Raw genomic sequence first — 17,202 nt, forward strand, 5'->3', positions numbered from 1 at the left:
CCCTCAAGCAGGTCGCCCCCCATGCCTGTCCCCCGCTCCCGTCCGTGGCCATCCGTTCTCTGGCCATATCTCTTCCTCCTCTTCACCGTCCTCACCACCGTTCTCGCACAATCCGCGACTCCGACTCCGTCCAGGACTGACTCCGTTTCCCTCTCATTGACGACCGGCTCTACGACGATTACGACCACTACCCGCTCCGGCAACCTGAATATCCCCACGACCGTTGTAGTCCCCACGGTATTCAATGTCACCATCACCCCGACTCAGTCTGCATCCTCAACCACGTCCGCCCAACCTTCCGCGACGACCTCCGCCGCGCCGGACTTCACAAAGCTTGACACCCACCTCGATGGCGGCTTCGGCGTGCTAGGTGCGCTCCTCATCCTGACCGGCCTGCCCAGCGCATTTCTCGGGCACAAAAACCGCTGGTCTTCCATCTTCCTTATCGGTTTCTACACCCTCGCCCTCACCTGCTTCGTCCTCATCCTCCGCTTCGGTGTCCTCAATGCCATCAACCCCCCCAGCACGACCCTCCGCGGCCTCTTTGTGCTCTCCTGTGGCGTCGCAGGCATCGCCGGCGGCGGCATCTCCATCTTCTTCTGGAAAGCCGCCAAGTACTTCACCGGTGCATGGGGCGGTTTCGCCTTCGCCTTGTGGATTCAATGCTTCCGCAACGGCGGTTTGATAGGGCCGATCGGGTTTCGCTGGATCATGTACATCGGTATGCGACCGCGTTGTTTCCAGCTCCCGTTTCATCCCGGCTAAGCGACCCTCCCCTGCCCGTCTCTAGCCATTTCTGTGGTCGGCTTCGTGTTATGCACGATTCCCAAGCTGCACTACTACATCATGCTCACGTCGACTGCATTCGTGGGCGCGACCGCGTTCATGCTCGGGGTCGACTGCTTCACGACCGCCGGCCTTAAAGAGGTGCGTTCTGCATGCGTTTGGCCGGACGGCCCGAGCTCGGCTGACCACCTTCCATGTGTCGTATTTTTGCTTTTGCAGTTCTATGTCTGGAACATCGGCTTCGAGTCGCTCTTCACGAAGTATCAGACACACGGGATCAGGTTCCCCGTCACCCAGATCATGCAGATCGAGCTGGGCATGATGGGCGCCGTGTCGCTCATGGGCATGGCCGTGCAGTTCCAGATCTTGAAGGTCCTGCAGCGGAAGCTGAAGGAAATCGAGTTCGAGCGCAAGAAGCAGAACGACGAGGCAGACGCTCGCGCCGCTGAACGCTTCAGGCAGCTCGAGGCCGAGAAGGAAGACTGGGCGTTGGCGCACCCGACGCTCCCGAAGCACGACCGTTCGGACAGCGGCCTCTCCGGATCACCGTTGTTGGGCAAGGACGGCTTTGGTTCTCCGTACACCGACTCGCCGATGGGCACTCCTCGTCCCCGCTATCACTCCGGCCTATCTGAGTTCATGGCCGCGCCGACTCCCACGGACGAACTTAACCGTGCTGCGAGCAAGCAAATGCAGACTCCCGGCGTTCTCCCGGCCCTCGACTTGGGCGATGACATCGAAGCTAACGTCCCGAGGACCTTCATTGCGGACGACTTGGAGGCTGGAAACAGATCCTCAAAGCCCATGACGGCCGTGGAACTGGAGGACTTCAAGCGTCGCCAGGAGCTCTTGTCGGAAATCAACACGATCCGCAAGTCTATCGAGCTGCTTCGGTCGGACACCCCAGTTGCGCTCTCTTCCAACTCTTCGGAGTCTCGCCACCCGTCTGGGAACTCTAGGCAGCTCAGTCAAGAGCTTGGTGTCCTACCGGTTGCTCCTGCGCACCTGCGCCCCCCACGCCAACGTGATCCTCGTGCTCGGGTCCAGTCTATGGAGCTCTTGAATCTGTCTCATGCCTCGGATGTGGGTGCTTCCATCGGACGTCCTACGAGTGCACCCCTGCGTGACGATGACTGGGACGTCTATCTCCACGAACGGAAGCTTCTGCAGCCACCGGCGGGTGTTACACCTCCCATTCCAACCACTACGATCAGCCCTACGCCGCGTATTCCAGTTTCACCGGCCGTTGTCGAGGCGCTGAAGGAGCGTCAACGCAGGGAGGATGTGTTATCGCCCCCTCTCGGCGGCACGCCCGACATGACAGCACTCAAGGACTCCTCATCAGAAGACATCCCTCTCGCATTGCGCGCGCAGCATCACAAGAAGACGAGCTCACAAGGCGGGAATGTTCCGGTGACCATCCTGCCGCCGAAACGACCCATTGCGCAGCCCGCGCCCAAGGCTGCTGGGGCGTCGTCACCGCGTGTGAAGACGTTTGAAGAGCTCGTCGAGCGGCATCGCGAGAAGCTGCGCGAGCTGCAGGCGCCGCTCACGCAGGCGGAGCAGGAGGCTGCGCAGGTCAACGACGCACGCGGACGCTGGGAACGGGCCAAGAACGCAGAGAAACAGGCGATGGCCAAGCGACAGGCGGAGAAGGAGCAGGCGGCGAAGGAGAAGGCGCGCAAGTCCGGCGAGGGCCGGCGTGTCGCGTCTGGCAGCGGCGGAGAGGAGAAGCGGCACACACGGTCGCTCAGCGCGGATGTGCTGGCGAACGTCCCCGGGACGCAGGGCTCGTCGCGGCGCATGTCGACGATGAAGGTCGAGGACTGGCAGCGGCACCAGGTGGACGTTGACGACGTCGCCCCCACGTCGCCACGGCATCGGCCCCAGCAGGGCTCGATGTCGATGGGCCGGCGGCAGTCTGGCGTCCCGTTCCCTGAGCGGCGGATGTCGAGCATGCCGCGCGACCCGGTCAGCTGAAGTGGCCACCGCAGTGGGTGAAATTCATGGACCAGAGCTAATGTGTACCATCACTGCCATGACGTTGAGACCATAGGACTGAGGCGTCTCTCTTATGCATTCTGTCGTCTATCATTACATATCTTGTGAGTAGCAGCACTATCCTGTTTCGTGCCCGCACCCTCCCCCTTTCCGTAGGTAGTAGCCCCTCTCATGGATATTGGACTTCACATTTCGGACTTGGACTATCATACATTTTTATTTCGCATGGTAATAACACACTCACACTCGCATACCACTGTCATCAATGATCAGCACTTGCCCCCTGGATTTCTCGCACGCTGCGCATGTTTAATGCAAGACATATGGAGGTAGGGGGAGCTTGCCGTTCAGAGGCTGATGATGGTGCACTGCGGAGAAGCTTTAAGCGTCCGGGAGCTGAGGCCGGCGGTTGGTAGACATGGGGAAGGCGATCGGGGTGCCATGATCGGGTTCCGATCGAAGAAAGTACGCTAAGGAGTGGGGGAGCATGGGAGAGTTGGGGATGCGGGCGGTGCGCCTCCCCGAGCTCTATACACTCGGAGCACTTCGCTCCCCGCCGATTTGCATTGCACGCTACCTCCTCCTAGGTCCTGTCCGTATACCCCCCGAGAGCATATAAGACAAAGGCCCGCTGCTGCTCCAGATCCCACCGCTCTCGCCCCTCCATACCCCCCGGCCCTCGTCACTAGTCTGGACCGCTCGCCGCCAGTTCCAGTCTTCGCCGGTGTTCATACATAACGACCTCCCTCAAACGTTGACGACCCTCACGCTTCTCTCAACCCTCTAACAACGCTACAATGTCTATTCCGCGCTCGCAGTCCGTGCCTCATGTAGGCTCGCTCAAAATCACGACCACCGACCTCCCCGGCCCCGGACCCCGCACGCGCACCCACCTGCCCCGACACCGCAGCGCGGTCGTGGTCGCGGGCCCCATCCAACCACCGCTCTCGTCTTTGTACTCGCCGCGGAGTGAGCGGGAGGACCCGTTTAGCCTTGGCGGCTTTTTCCCCGCTCCCCTGGGGACGTTCGAGAATTCGCCGGTGGAACACGAGTGGGATTGGCTGCACGCCGCGGACGACGCCGCCGCGGGCACGCACCGCTCGCCCCTGAGCGCGCGCTCGACGCGCTCCGGGCTCGTCTCGCCCATCTCGGAGGACGGCGAGTGGGAGGTGCGCACGCCGGGCTCGGCGTTCGCGGACGAGGGCGACGCGCTCGCGCGGGACGCGATCCTGCGCGAGGACAAGATGGGCATCCTGGCGCTCAGCGGTATGTCACTCCCCTGGTTCGCGTATGATGTGGAACACGGAGGCTGAATGGGACGCGGGCGCCCACTGCAGACAGGCTGTCGATGCCGTCGCACGGCGATGAACTTTATGGGGAGGAACGGCTGTTATCGCCCTACACGCAGACAGGTGATCCGTTGGATGATGAGGCTGTCTACGACGCCCTTCGAGCGCTGCGTACGGCACACAGTCGTCCGCGTGGGTCAGCTGTCAAGCACGATGCAGCGGCCATGCACGACCTATTTTCTCCGCAGAAGGGGAGGGACGATAAGATGGATGTCGAGGCGGACTCGACGCGGTGGGGAGCGCTTGTGTCGTGGGGAGTGAGCCGGGTGGTGGACTATATTTCGCCTGTCTGAGCTGCGTGGGTGTATTCTGAATTGTCTGGGCATGTACACGATGTAGAGTAGAGGAGTATCGAGTGTGGCTGCACGGCAGACGTCCTCGGGGAGACCTGGTGCGAATCGGCGATGCCGAGGTGCCGCGGGACCCCGGAACCGCTGGAGTCGGAGGAAGTCCACGGGGTCGTAAACGGCAGCTTTATAACCGACGCGCGTGGGTAAAAAAGCGGTTTCTTCCCACTCCCACAGTGAGCGGATTCCCACAGCCCCTCCGTCTGCTCTCTGCTCTTAGTCTGGAGGCCCACCATGCGCACAATAGTCCCCTTGGCCTCCAGTCCCCTCCATCTCCTCATGTCGCCGACCGCAACCACTGAGACCCACGAGCACATCCCGACCGTCCTCAACCCCCACGAGCTCTCCCGCTCCTCCTCGCCCCAGCAGTCCAACCTCAGTTTGCTAGTAAGTACCGCGTCTATCTCCCCGGAATCGCGTCCGACCGCGTCCGCAGGTGTCCAACGGCCATGCCGCCCTCCGATCGCCACCAGCCGGTGTAGCACAGAGCCCACCGGCCTCGCATGCACATCCGCCACCGCACTCGGAACCAGCGGTTTCAATCCAGTCCATCCTTTCCAACGCGCCCCCGTCGGCGCCTACAACCAACGGGCACCAGTCCTCCTGGAACGGGACAAACGCGTCTTCACGCGACCCCTCCAATGCCGTCGCAGGACCCTCAACAGGGGCTTCTCCTGAGCAGGTTTGTCTCGTTACAACGCGTCTGTCTCCGTGCTCAACGCGTCCTATCAGCCTGCCTCCCGCAAGCGCAAGCTCGATCCTGCGGAAGCAGTCGACCCTCACAGCAAGATTCGACGCGTCGTGCGCGACCACATCACCCAGGATCCTGCGCGCGTTATGCCCATGACGACCGTCATATGTCTCCATGCCGCGGTCGCGCAGAAGTCGTACGGTAGCGAGAAGCGCTTCCTCTGCCCCCCTCCGGTCGTGCACATCGAGGGCCCTGTCTGGCAGATGAAGCAGCAGAGCCTGTCTATGGCGGTCGTGAACGAGGGCGGGGAGCGCACCTGCGAGCTCAAGGCCCCTATGGACCACAACTTGACGGCGAGTTTCAAGTTCCTCCACGTGACGGGTTCCGCGAAGAGCAAGAACTTCCTCCTGTCGCTCGATATCGCGGAGCCAGCCGCAGATGGGAGCGACGCGAACGAGCGCATATGGGCGTCGTTTGATTCCGCACCCGTGACCATCATCTCGAAGCCGTCGAAGAAGACGGCGAAGACGCGCAACATCTCATCATGCATCCTAGCGGGCGGGCCAGTGTCGCTGTTCAATCGGATCAACTCGCAGACTGTGCGCACCAAATACATGACCATTGAACAGAACCAGCTATGTGCCAGCAATGTGGCGTGGTCGGCGTTCGCGGTGAACGTTGTGCGCCCGCAAGGCGCGGAGGCACCACTCGGTATGTCTAGCGTCTGATAACACGGTGGCGGTGGAAGCTTAACGAGTCGTCCAGGCGGGCCGCAGCCGGTGACGTACGGGAGCGAGATTGTCCTTGCGGATACTGTGACGGGCGTGCAGACCGCGCCGCTGATCATCCGGAAAGTGGACAAGGGCCGAATTGTCAACGATGATGGTGGCCCCGTCAGTCAAATGCAGAAGATTGCGTTGCAGCGCCTCAACTCGGACGGGACAAGACATTATCTCTCCGCGGCTGGTCCAATAGCTGGGACGCCCGGTGTCTCCGCGCCTTCAGCACCGGGACTGTCCAACCAGGCGGGCACTCACCCGCTACTGTTCCAGAGTCCCCGGGTGCGAGAAGAGGTGAAGGACGGTGCGCGGGTCATCACCGACGAGGTGGATGATTACCTGTGCTGGACGATCGTGGGCATATGTAAGGCCATGTCCTCTTGCGTTGCAGACCTGCTAACCTGAATCGGTGCATAGCCAAATTCCAGTACACGTTCTTCGATGCCTTCGGCTTGAACAACAACGTCCCGGAGCTCCCCATCACACCTTTCCCCACGCTTTTCAACACTCCGGTCTACCGATCTCAATCAAACACGCTGGAGATGACTGCGGCGAACTTCTTCTACGAGCATCCGAAGACTCGGCATCAAGTACCTCTTGATGTCTACATCGGGAACATTGGCCCGTTGAGGTTGCGTCTGTACAACCATGCGGCCACAAATCAGGACAACCCCTTCAATCCCCGCCAGACTTTCCTTCCTGTACCAAACAACCCTGATAAACCCGACGACCTCATGGTCGCTATGAATACAGAGGAGGACCGCAGGTACAACTCACTCGCAGCTGCGCTCAATCGCAACATACACGCCCTCATTGTCGTCGAGATGCCGCCTGTGGCAGACATCATCAAGGCGCTACGGGAAGACGCAGTGCCGCCCCCGGGCGAGGCTGCTGCCGACAGCTCGCAGTCTGATCCCTCTGGTCAGCGTACGGGCGACCTAGTACGCGACATCGCCGGGCGCAGCCTCCCTCTGCTCTTTATCCGCTCGTACGACGGCGTAGGCTACCACTCCGGGCGCGTCGTCGCGGCGGACAACGTCCTGCATGCCATGGACCTCTCTAACCCGGTGCGGCCGACCGGGGAGCACGGGGACTGGCTCGCTGCCGCGCAGGCGGCGGCGCGGCTGTCCGACGAGACCATGCACGGGTGGAACCTCAAGGTGCTCTAGGCGACAAAACTGTGGCGGCGGCTATGGACTGTCTGTGCGCTCGGAAGGGTATACGGGCACGCACTGTACTGTATAATATGTTGATCCGCGTTGGTTTGTGTTATTCGTATTGCTTTGATCCTTGCATGTTACTAGTTGCGGAACGCTGTGCGGCTGATTTGGTTTGAATGTACTGATGCGGACGACTATATATTCGCTATTTCCTATCACGCTCTCTGTGAATGTGTTGTCTGTAGTATCGCGCATTGACCTGCTCGTCGTCGAGTATGTCGGAGGCAGACGTCGAGGCCAACATCCCGCGAGCGCTGGCGCACATACGGCAACCCGCGGCAACAGCGTCCATACAGATTGTCGGACTCGCGGTTGATCACAGCCACCGCAGTGACATTTCATCATCACTGCATGCCGCCTGTGAGCCGCCACTACCCGTCTCCGAGTCGGACGGCGGTGTTCCCTGAGGCATATAACGCCCGTCTTGGCACATGGCGCAGCCGACGGCCTTGCCATCTTTCCCCGCCCGTCCAGGCGAGCCCTCCAGCCTGTTCTCCAGCCCACATCCACGACAGAGGCCCTCGCGCGCCGGCATGCTCGCGCCTTCGAACCCGCTGGGCCGCCGCGACACCCAGGAGCGCGGTCGCTACAGCCACATCAGCACTGACGCGTTCTCCGACGACAACTACCGCGACGGCGCGCACCGCCACGCCCCGCGCTGGACTTTGTTGTATGCGGCCCCGGTGGGGGTCTACAAGGCCAGTGTAACGAAGTTTGGTCGCCGGAGAGGGCCTGCAATGCTCGGAGCATGTGTTCTGGTGCTGGTGCTGACCGCCCTGGCCTTCCACGGGCGGTTCGTGTCCGCGAAGCGCAGCTGGCCGCTGCTAGGGGCAACGAGTACGGTCGTGTTCGAACGGGACCAGCTGAGGAAGATATGGGAGTGGGAGATCCTCTCGGGCCACTACCCAAGTACGCGTGCAAGTGAGTGCCTCGGACCGGCCGTTAGTGCAAGCTGTGCCGTCGTGCTTACAGGTCGCCCTTCTACTTGTACCTTCTACCACCAGTCCCAGATGTGATCGGGTTCACGTCAGCACCGAGCAATCCTGCTCTACCGTCGAGTGCTGCCCTGAAATACCCCACAGCCTCCGATGGTGGCGTCGTCACCTACACCGTCGGGACAGGCGCCGAGCGGATATACCCCGAGGTCAAGAACCGACAACCAGAGTTTGGTCATCCGCCACGACCGATACCCGGCAGTGTGGCCGACCTGGATATTATCCTTGAGAATTGTGACTTTGAAACCGGAAAGGTGAGTTTCAACTCGGTCCGAGTACGGCCCTGCCTGACCTAACGCGTATCTGTAGTATGTCCGCGACTGCCATGAGATTCTACGGTTAGGGGCGGGCCTCGACAATGCTGTTCGTCTACGGAGAGAGGACGTCGAATACCTGCGATACATCTACGTGCTGGATGGTGAAGGCGATCACATTACGCCTCGCAGCGTAAACACCGCAACACTAGATGCTCCTCCATCCAAGCGGGCTTCGTACGACTGGGAGCATGACCTCCCTCTCCCGCCACATTCCCAGTACAACCCCGCAAACCGCCAGTCATCACCATGCCCGGAAGACGACCCGCGAATATTCCACATGTTCTGGGCTGGTCCGTTCACCGACAAGCCATACATGGCTATGATGGCGTTCCTCTACACTCAAAACCTGGGTTTACACCGCGAAAACCCCGCCTCTGAGAACACCATTTGTCGCCCGCAGCTCTGGCTGTGGGTCAGCCGGGGTCCTGCCGATACCATGCCTAGCGAAACTGCGGACGAGGAGATGCACGAGGAGCTACGGAGCAACCCCTGGGCTGCGCCGTTCCTCCACCCGCGCTTCAAAGATGTCATCCAGTTCCGCCTCTGGAACACGTCCGAGCAGCTGGACAGCATCGACGAGCTCCGCGACGACTGGCGGAGCATGAGCGACGAGCTGCTCAGCTCGGTCAAGGACGACGCGACGAAGTCGGTCGGGTCAAACGTCGCGCTCGACGGCAAGTCGAACGAGACGTTCGCGACGTACAACAAGCTGCCTGTCGTGCTCTCGGACCTCGTGCGCTTCGTGCTTTGCCACCGCTACGGCGGCGTGTACCTCGACGTCGACATGCTCTTCCTGCGCGACTGGGAGGAGCTCTGGGGCTGGACGGGCGCGTTCTCCTACCGCTGGTCGCACGAGGACCGGTATAACACCGCGGTGCTCCGCCTCCGCCGCGGGTCCGCGCTCGGCACGTTCCTCCTGCGCACCGCGCTCCGAAATGGGCTCGACTTCCACCCGACGACCGTCTCGCGCTACCTCAAGGAGGCGCATATGGAGCGCCTGCTCTTCCGCGTCCCCGACGCGCTCTTCGACCCGGCGTGGCTGAACACGGACCACCGGAAGCCGCATCCGTGGTCGAGCATCGAGTACCTGCAGCGCGACCGCCCCGCACAACCGTTCTTCACCGAGTGAGTGCCGCTATTTGACCTTCCATGTGGTTCGTCCGGGCTCACCACGGCCTTGTCATAGCTTCGACAACTTCTTCAACACGCCCCCAGAGACGAGCGCAATGCCAGCCGTGGTCGGGTTTGACGGTTTCTTCAGGGGCGCGTACATGTATCACTACCACAACGAATGGTTCGTGCATTGCCTGCCGACCACTTGTGTGCCTTTCTCACTGATGATTCGCATGCAGGTGGAAGCCCGTCGACGCCGCGAGGTTTTGGCCCGACCTCGGACCTCGGTTCGCCGATGTGGAAAAGATGGGGCGCGCGGCTATCGAGGGCAAGGCGACGAACTTCCCGGTCGGCATCGTGCACAAGGACAAGCGCGACCTGGACTGGGCGACCGTGCTGAAGCGCACGTTTGAGGCGTATGTCCGTGGAGAGAGACCTAATATGTATGGCGAGTGGATCCGGTGGTGATCCCTCCGCTCGACGATATATTCCCCACCTATGTGTACATCATCCTAATGGCTCTCTAGATATGCTCTGACGACCGCTCACGTCTGGTTACTTATTGTCCGTTGATACTTTCGCGTTATATATGTTATGTGATACAGGGCAGGACGTTACTGCTACATGGAATACATTCGCCTCCGACCAATGCTGTGCTCAATCTACCCAAGCTCTACTTCGCCGCCGCACTAATCTTGGCTTGCGCGGTGTTCACGGTCGATTTCAACAGCTCGATGACCTTCTCAGGCTCAGGCGCATTGAAAATAGCGGTCCCGGCGACTATAACGTTGCTCCCTGAAAAGAACACCGCATGAGAACGAGCAGCACCGCACTGTCTATCACTCCCACGACGTACCCGCGTCCGCGCAGACGTCGATCGTCTTGGGGCCCACACCGCCGTCGACCTCGATGTCCTTGTCGGGGAAGCGCGCACGCAGATCCGCGACCTTGGGCACGCAGCGGTCGAGGAACTTCTGGCCGCCGCGGCCAGGGTACACGGTCATGACGAGCAGCATGTCCGCCGCGTGCGCGATCTCGTCCGTGATCGCGGTCGACGGCGTGTCCGGGGAGATCGCGACGCCGGCCTTCATGTTGCGCTGGTGGATTTGGTCGATGATCGCGAGCGGGTCAGCTGTACGGGGCGCGCATGTGGTCGGTCGCGCGTCGCAGCGGGTATGGCGGGGGGTGGTGCTCACATGCGGCCTCGAGGTGGAAGCAGTAGAGCGAGCCGCCAGCGTCGGCTATGTCGTCCACCCACTGCAGAGCGCATCAATGAGCGGTTTGGGTTAGCGTGTAGTGTGGGGCCGGGACCGGTAGTGGGGCGCGAAACGCGCTACCTTCTCGGGGTTGGAGACCATCATATGGCAGTCCATGAAAATGCCCGGGACGCCCTTGGAAACACAGGCGAGGATGGGCGCGCCTGCGCAGGACCGGGATGATCAGAGATGTGTGGTTTGGGAGGTGACAGGGCCTGCGAACGTACCCATCGTGATGTTGGGCACGAAGTGCCTAGTGGTGGTCGATGGCGTGAGCGATGGCGACGATATTGAAGACTGAATGGCGATTACCCGTCCATCACATCTGCGAGAAGGCGAAGAGGCAGCGCGGTGAGTAGATGGGCGGTGGGGGGAGGGCGTCAGGGTACGGACCCATGTGCAGCCACTCGGCGCCGCCCTTGATCATGCGTTTACATTCCGCAGTGAGCTGGCCGAAGTCGGAGGCGAGGACGGAGGGGGAGATGATTGCGCGAGGCATTGCTGGATGGAGAAGGAGAGTGGCAGAGAGGGGAAGGGACGCAGCGGAGGCGTAGCGGCCGCGCACCGCTCGCAGCGCGAGATCGATCGGGGGCATTATCGCCTCATCGCTGCATGACGCATTAGCGCGGTGGCGGTGCGGCTGCGCCAAGTCGGTGGTTGTCGTCGGATTCCGGGAGGTCGATGACGGCGCACAGTGCCTCAGGAGCCTGACCTCGGGCCTCCTCCCCGCACGCAAATTGTATATAAGCCCCTCCCCCCGCCCAGAATGTCCCACTCACTTCCCCTCCAGCCATCTTTTCGCCATGTTCGCTAAGTCTGCCCTCTCTGTCTTCTACCTCCTCGCCGCCTGCGCCCTCCTCGTGAGCGCGGCTGCTGTCGAAGAGAAGCGGCAACGTTAGTTCCCCCCTAGGCCGACTTCTCACTGCACCCGTGCTGATTTCTCGCGCAGTTGACAGCATCTTTAACTCTCTTACTTCCGATGCGGGCTCTGTGTTCACCCAGGCTACTGCCGGAGGTACGTACAGTCGTTCAGCAGCGGGATAATGAGCTCATCCGTTGGCGTAGGTGGTTCTATCATCAGCGACATAACCTCTGCTGCCGTAGGTATTGCCACCGATATCACCTGTAAGTTGTCGCGCATTCATGCATCCCAAATGGGTAGCTCACCGATTTCTATAGCGATCGGCGGGAAGGTTGCGACCGTCATCACCTCCGCAGGTGGTGCCGCAATCACCCTGGCCCCCAGCGGCTTCGGCGACCTTACCTCCTTCGCGGGCAGCCAGTACACAGTCGTCACTGGAGATGCTGCGTCCGTGTTCTCCGCCGCAACCAACGATGCGGCGTCACTCGCTTCCTCGGCGACGTGAGTTCTCCATCTTGCTCGAAAATTAAGCAACATTGACTCACGTTCACTATCACAGCTCCACTGCTACCCAGTCCAACAATGCGGCAGTCGGCGTGCATGCCTTCGCTGTTTCTGCTCCCCTGCTTAGCGGTCTTGCGACTGTATTCGCAACCATGTTCCTCGGCGTTTGGGTGGCCCTCTGAGGTCTCGTGTCGAACAGTGTCGGTCGCAGCACTCTCACTTACCCTAATACCATCCTTCGTTCTGTTTTATTTATGTTACTTCGCTTCGCTCGCCGGACTTACTACGTGTAGTGCTTGATGTAATGTTATATCCCCCTAACAGGGTGAACTTCACAATGCTCCGGATATTTGCTACGCAGTGTGACACGATATTATCTTGGGTAATACCTCAAACGAATAGATTGACAATGCGACTAATCTACTCATCTACCTTGCTCATGTCCTTGTTGACCTAGTTGCTTGTTTAGTACAACGCTTCCAAATTGTGTGTGCGAACGTACCTTGGGGTTGAAGAACAGGGTGTTCGCGCCCCAGGGGAAGGGACCGCCGTCTGCGAGGACCTGATAAGCACGGACGTACAAACTACCACTACAGAGCTTGACTTACGACGCCTGTTCAGGTACTCGTACGCGGGAGGCTCGGGGAGCTTGCCGCCGTTCTCCTCAAGGAGATGCGCCTGGTGGGCGCCGTGCTCGGCCTCAACGTTGCGGACCCAGAGGGCGCAGACGGCGACTTGGTTCTTTTCAGGAGACAGCTATGATATGATGCAAGGGGCTACTGACTGGCGGGAATGCAGACATAGAAGCTGCGCCATTTTTTGTCAGCTATCGCTCTCATTCATCTCATATTCGAGTCAAACGTACCTGATCTTGCGCCAGAGCTCGGTCGTCTCTGCGACGTACGGAACAACATCACTCGTCTGTCATATCGCGACAGGGCAAAATGAACGGCTTACCCTCGGCGTGGTGGACGGTAGCCTCCATCTCCTGGCGGTAGGTGGACTTGCCAGCGGCGGCGGCGAAGTTACGGGTGCGGGGCACTGCACGCAGTGCAGCGCGGCGAGCGGCGAGCATGGACATGGCGGGGGGTGGTGATGGATAGGATGAAAGCGGGTTGGACGAGTCGCGACCTGGCTTTCGGGAATGGTCGAGGTCTGGCAGGGGTCGGAACGGACGAGGCGCGCATCTGCTTATGTAATACCACGTGGCCGGGCAGGCTCTAAGCGCCGGGTGCGCGTTCGGTGGGAAGCGCCCGCATGTGTCGCTGACGCGTCCCAAAAGCGAAGGTGGACTCGACGCGTACTCTGCTTGGCCTCCACACCTCTGCTCTCCCCGCAACCATGGTTGCCCTCACCCAGTCCTCCGCCGCGGGCGTTCTCGCTCTGCTCTTTGATCCCGAACCACTGCTCAAGCAGTATGCACTCAAGTCCCTCAATTCGCTCGTGCCTCAGTTCTGGGCTGAGATCTCGGAGCACATTGCGCTCATGTGTGTAATTACCTCTGCATCACGAACCTTGCTCTAAGGCGTTTCTTTCTATCTTGTAGCGAATCCCTCTACGAGAGCGAGGAGCTCCCTCAAGAGGCTCATGACCAGGCTGCGCTCCTTGCGAGCAAGGTCTATTACTACCTCGGCGAATATGAGGAGGCTCTGTCCTTTGCACTCGGGGCAGGAAGCGCGTTTGAGCATGACAGCCGCACACCTGGAACCGAGGAATACGTGGAGACCGTAGTCTGTGCGTATATCTAAGCGGCTTGCCGTGTTCTGGCAACTAACCACCAGATTTGGTTTATAGCTAAAGCCATTGACCGCTATATTAAGAGCCGAGTAGCAGAACAGGCGGGAGACGGCAAGATCGACCCTAAGCTACAGGGTATTATTGAGGGTATCTTCCGGCGATGCATCGAGGACGGGGAGTTCAGGCAGGCAAGTGCTCTCTCCTTGCGAATCCTGCTGAACCACCGGTTTACTGACTATGCGCGCAGGCGATCGGTATTGCGCTCGAATCAAGACGTCTCGACGTCATCAAGCACATCTACGCGCAAACCCACGACACCAGCCTTCTTTCATACGCGATGGAGGCCGTCCTTGACACCGCCTTCCCCCTCGCGTACCGTGACCAAGTTCTCAAGTTCCTGTTCCCCTTGTTCCCCGCCCCGACCAGCGATGCCAAGACGCAGCACGTATACTCCTTAACCCGCATTCTCGTCACCCTCAATTCCCCCGACATGACCATCAGCTTCCTCAATTCGCTGGTCCCGAGTCAGAAGCTGCTTGCATACCAGTTCGCGTTCGACTTGGTCGAGGGTGGCGGCCAGGACTTCCTTGAGGCTGTTAGGAAGGACCTTCCTGAGGGCAACGAGGTCGGTACAGCGTATCAGGGCGTACGGCTCAGTGATTGACATAATTTACAGGAGTCGAAACCTATCTACGACGAGTTGCGCAAGATTCTCCTCGGCCAGGAATCCATCAAGCTGTACCTCGAGTTCCTCAAGAGGAACAACAAGGTTGACATGCTTATTCTCAAGAACACCAAGGTATGTTAGTTATTCTCCATTGCAGGTTCAGATTTTGAACGTTGGGCACAGGACGCGCTCGAGCCCCGGTCATCAATTTACCATACCGCCCTCACGCTGCAAAACGCGTTCATGCATGCCGGCACGACGTCCGACGTTTTCCTGCGTGAGAACCTCGAATGGCTCGCGCTTGCGAACAACTGGTCCAAGTTCTCCGCGGCTGCTGCCATCGGTGTCATCCACAAGGGTCACTTCCAGGAGAGTATGAACATCCTCGGCCCGTACCTGCCTACACCAGGCGCGGAGAGCAACAGCACCGGCAGCGTGGCCTACTCGGAGGGCGGTGCTCTGTATGCGCTTGGTCTGGTCAACGCCGGGTGCGGCAGCGGCCAGGAGGTCGAGAACTACCTGCGCAATCTTCTCAAGAATGCCGGTAGCGAGGTCGTGCAGCATGGAGCTGCTCTCGGTCTTGGTGTGGCAGGAATGGGGGGCAAGAGCGCAGAGGCATACGACGACCTGAAGCAGACGCTTTTCACCGACTCCGCGGTAGCGGGCGAGGCAGCGGGATATGCGATGGGTTTGATTATGCTGGGTACTGCGGATGGGACGAGCGCGGAGGAGATGTTGACGTACGCAAGGGAAACCCAACACGAGAAGATCATCCGCGGTCTGGCGATCGGTTTGGCGCTTATTTTTTACGGACGTCAAGAAGAGGCAGACGATATCGTCAAGCTGCTCATGGCGGAGAAGGTACGTGTCTCCCCCTCATATAGGGTTCGCAGCAACTGACGCTATGTTTAGGACCCTATTCTGCGCTACGGTGGTGTATACACGCTCGCTCTCGCGTACGCGGGTACATCGAACAACGCCGCTATCCGGCAACTTCTGCACGTCGCCGTATCGGACACGTCGGACGACGTTCGTCGTGCTGCTGTCACTAGTCTGGCCTTCCTGCTCTTCAAGAACCCTGCGCAGGTACCAAGGATTGTCCAGCTGCTGTCGGAGAGCTACAACCCTCATGTCCGTTGTGGTGCAACGCTCGCGCTCGGCATTGCATGTGCTGGTACTGGCCTCCAGGTATGTATGCTCGGTGCCCAGGATGAAGTCGATAACTGACCATGTTTGCAGGATGCTGTCGATATCCTCGAGCCGATGACTCGGGACAGCGTCGACTTCGTTCGCCAGGGTGCCCTCATTTCGTTGGGTATGATCCTCGTCGAGCAGTCAGAAGCATCATCTCCGTCCCTGGCACCCACCCGTGCGCTTTACGCCAAGATCGTCGCCGACAAGCACGATGACCCCATGGCACGCTTTGGTGCCGCTCTTGGCCAGGGTCTCATTGATGCTGGTGGACGGAATGTTACTATCAGTTTGCAGAGCCGGGCAGGCAGCCGCAACACCAGCGCCATTGTTGGTATGGTTCTGTTCTGCCAGTTCTGGTATTGGTACCCTCTGGCGCACTGCGCATGCTTGGCATTCGAGCCCACCGGCATTATTGGTCTTGACGAGAACCTGAAGGTCAGTGCTTATACCTTGATACCTGAAACCCGTAGCGCTAACTGTTGGACTTCTGCAGGCGCCCAAGTTCGAGTTCCTCTCCAACTCGAAACCCAGCTTGTTCGCATACCCCTCTCCGACGAAGCCGCCAAAGAAGGAGGCTGTTGCCAAGGTCGCGACCGCTGTCCTCTCCACCACTGCGAAGGCGAAGGCCCGTGAAAAGCGCAAAGCTGCTGCGGAAGGCGAGACGGTGGCTGCTGTAAGTCCAACCCGCTTTGTTGAATACGATCCCATCTAATTAATATTATTTTAGGATGACAAGAAAGATGGTGATGTTGAGATGAAGGCTGAGACGTCCACAACACGCAACGAGGACGTCTCCCCCATCTCAGGCTCGCTATCAAACCTTGCCGAGGGTACGAGCACACCGAAGTCCCGGAAGGAGCCCTCCTTCGAGAAGCTCAACAACTTCGCGAGGGTGACGCCGGTGCAACTGGCATACATCTCCTTCCCAAGTGAAAGCCGGTACCAGCCTGTACGCGTGGTGTCTACTCGCCCTCCCCCAAGCGCTGCGAAGCCCGCGAGGTCCCCCTCAGCCGCGGCGCTCGCCGCGGAACGCTACGCAGGTGGCGGTGGGATTCTCATCATGGCCGACACGCGTCCTGGCGAGGATGCGGAATACATCGAGTTCGAGACGCAGGCCGTGGCCCCAGCAGCAGCCGCTGTTCCCGCCGCGCAAAACCCGCCACCGACGGCCGCGGGTCGCCACATCGCCCTCGACGAGAGCGCGCCTGAGGCGGACCCCCCAGAGTCGTTTGAGGTCAGTCCAGTTTGCTTCTCAAGTGAAACATGTGCTAACGAGGATGTGTGCAGTACCCTTTCGATCATGATACGTAGACGGGAATGTCGTGTAATCCATAGCTCGGACTTATTCAATTCGCTTGCAACTCTCTTTCTCCCCATGCATGGC

General features: G+C 59.9%; 8 protein-coding genes across 8 annotated transcripts; 6 read left to right on the forward strand and 2 right to left on the reverse strand.

Annotated features, from left to right (window-relative positions):
- Nucleotides 1–21: 21 nt before the first annotated feature.
- On the forward strand, nt 22–3,068 carry TRAVEDRAFT_55271 (uncharacterized protein; the record flags this gene model as incomplete). The annotated part of the gene is made up of 3 exons (XM_008034177.1): nt 22–721; nt 791–927; nt 1,006–3,068. The coding sequence occupies 3 exons, from the start codon at nt 22–24 to the stop codon at nt 2,764–2,766; spliced, it is 2,598 nt and encodes an 865-aa protein (XP_008032368.1). The 3' UTR covers nt 2,767–3,068.
- Nucleotides 3,069–3,468: 400 nt separating this feature from the next.
- TRAVEDRAFT_68153 (uncharacterized protein) lies at nt 3,469–4,564 on the forward strand. The gene is made up of 2 exons (XM_008034639.1): nt 3,469–4,053; nt 4,125–4,564. Exons 1-2 carry the CDS (start codon nt 3,585–3,587, stop codon nt 4,427–4,429), a joined length of 774 nt encoding a protein of 257 aa, XP_008032830.1. The 5' UTR covers nt 3,469–3,584; the 3' UTR covers nt 4,430–4,564.
- A 198-nt stretch (nt 4,565–4,762) lies between these two features.
- On the forward strand, nt 4,763–7,325 carry TRAVEDRAFT_68154 (uncharacterized protein; the record flags this gene model as incomplete). Its single annotated transcript, XM_008034640.1, has 5 exons — nt 4,763–4,870; nt 4,920–5,165; nt 5,216–5,885; nt 5,940–6,317; nt 6,371–7,325. 5 exons carry the CDS (start codon nt 4,763–4,765, stop codon nt 7,120–7,122), a joined length of 2,154 nt encoding a protein of 717 aa, XP_008032831.1. The 3' UTR covers nt 7,123–7,325.
- A 294-nt stretch (nt 7,326–7,619) lies between these two features.
- TRAVEDRAFT_138986 (uncharacterized protein) lies at nt 7,620–10,111 on the forward strand. Its single transcript, XM_008034641.1, has 5 exons — nt 7,620–8,094; nt 8,178–8,422; nt 8,478–9,610; nt 9,672–9,779; nt 9,838–10,111. Exons 1-5 carry the CDS (start codon nt 7,707–7,709, stop codon nt 10,064–10,066), a joined length of 2,103 nt encoding a protein of 700 aa, XP_008032832.1. The 5' UTR covers nt 7,620–7,706; the 3' UTR covers nt 10,067–10,111.
- A 48-nt stretch (nt 10,112–10,159) lies between these two features.
- Nucleotides 10,160–11,353, reverse strand: TRAVEDRAFT_158451 (ribulose-5-phosphate 3-epimerase; the record flags this gene model as incomplete). Its single annotated transcript, XM_008034642.1, has 7 exons — nt 10,160–10,393; nt 10,455–10,730; nt 10,795–10,855; nt 10,936–11,018; nt 11,082–11,107; nt 11,167–11,179; nt 11,248–11,353. 7 exons carry the CDS (start codon nt 11,351–11,353, stop codon nt 10,272–10,274), a joined length of 687 nt encoding a protein of 228 aa, XP_008032833.1. The 3' UTR covers nt 10,160–10,271.
- Nucleotides 11,354–11,657: 304 nt separating this feature from the next.
- Nucleotides 11,658–12,221, forward strand: TRAVEDRAFT_16439 (uncharacterized protein; the record flags this gene model as incomplete). The annotated part of the gene is made up of 4 exons (XM_008033547.1): nt 11,658–11,748; nt 11,804–11,869; nt 11,920–11,979; nt 12,034–12,221. 4 exons carry the CDS (start codon nt 11,658–11,660, stop codon nt 12,219–12,221), a joined length of 405 nt encoding a protein of 134 aa, XP_008031738.1.
- Nucleotides 12,222–12,576: 355 nt separating this feature from the next.
- On the reverse strand, nt 12,577–13,310 carry TRAVEDRAFT_138997 (mitochondrial cytochrome c oxidase subunit VIa). The gene is made up of 6 exons (XM_008034643.1): nt 13,178–13,310; nt 13,086–13,113; nt 13,005–13,027; nt 12,829–12,954; nt 12,723–12,772; nt 12,577–12,673 (listed from the first exon to the last, which is right to left on the reverse strand). The coding sequence occupies exons 1-6, from the start codon at nt 13,299–13,301 to the stop codon at nt 12,641–12,643; spliced, it is 384 nt and encodes a 127-aa protein (XP_008032834.1). The 5' UTR covers nt 13,302–13,310; the 3' UTR covers nt 12,577–12,640.
- Nucleotides 13,311–13,531: 221 nt separating this feature from the next.
- Nucleotides 13,532–17,184, forward strand: TRAVEDRAFT_68159 (26S proteasome regulatory complex non-ATPase subcomplex Rpn2/Psmd1 subunit). The gene is made up of 11 exons (XM_008034644.1): nt 13,532–13,707; nt 13,767–13,954; nt 14,015–14,145; nt 14,205–14,582; nt 14,634–14,756; nt 14,808–15,485; nt 15,537–15,812; nt 15,864–16,253; nt 16,312–16,491; nt 16,546–17,052; nt 17,106–17,184. The coding sequence occupies exons 1-11, from the start codon at nt 13,562–13,564 to the stop codon at nt 17,127–17,129; spliced, it is 3,021 nt and encodes a 1,006-aa protein (XP_008032835.1). The 5' UTR covers nt 13,532–13,561; the 3' UTR covers nt 17,130–17,184.
- The last annotated feature ends 18 nt before the right edge of the window (nt 17,185–17,202 follow it).

This window comes from Trametes versicolor, assembly GCF_000271585.1.
Source record: "Trametes versicolor FP-101664 SS1 unplaced genomic scaffold TRAVEscaffold_1, whole genome shotgun sequence".
NCBI lineage: Eukaryota > Fungi > Basidiomycota > Agaricomycetes > Polyporales > Polyporaceae > Trametes > Trametes versicolor.

Bases quoted from the DNA above. Each gene is read 5' to 3' on its own strand.
- TRAVEDRAFT_68153 (XM_008034639.1), top strand. From the start codon at position 3,585: ATGTCTATTCCGCGCTCGCAGTCCGTGCCTCATGTAGGCTCGCTCAAA. The intron at 4,054-4,124 runs GTATGTCACTCC...CGCCCACTGCAG, and splicing joins GGGCATCCTGGCGCTCAGCG to ACAGGCTGTCGATGCCGTCG.
- TRAVEDRAFT_138986 (XM_008034641.1), top strand. From the start codon at position 7,707: ATGCTCGCGCCTTCGAACCCGCTGGGCCGCCGCGACACCCAGGAGCGC. The intron at 8,423-8,477 runs GTGAGTTTCAAC...GCGTATCTGTAG, and splicing joins GTGACTTTGAAACCGGAAAG to TATGTCCGCGACTGCCATGA. The intron at 9,780-9,837 runs GTTCGTGCATTG...ATTCGCATGCAG, and splicing joins TATCACTACCACAACGAATG to GTGGAAGCCCGTCGACGCCG.
- TRAVEDRAFT_138997 (XM_008034643.1), bottom strand. From the start codon at position 13,301: ATGTCCATGCTCGCCGCTCGCCGCGCTGCACTGCGTGCAGTGCCCCGC. The intron at 13,114-13,177 runs GTAAGCCGTTCA...CGTACGTCGCAG, and splicing joins TACCGTCCACCACGCCGAGG to AGACGACCGAGCTCTGGCGC. The intron at 13,028-13,085 runs GTACGTTTGACT...AAAATGGCGCAG, and splicing joins GAGCTCTGGCGCAAGATCAG to CTTCTATGTCTGCATTCCCG.
- TRAVEDRAFT_68159 (XM_008034644.1), top strand. From the start codon at position 13,562: ATGGTTGCCCTCACCCAGTCCTCCGCCGCGGGCGTTCTCGCTCTGCTC. The intron at 14,757-14,807 runs GTATGTTAGTTA...CGTTGGGCACAG, and splicing joins TTATTCTCAAGAACACCAAG to GACGCGCTCGAGCCCCGGTC. The intron at 16,492-16,545 runs GTAAGTCCAACC...ATATTATTTTAG, and splicing joins AAGGCGAGACGGTGGCTGCT to GATGACAAGAAAGATGGTGA.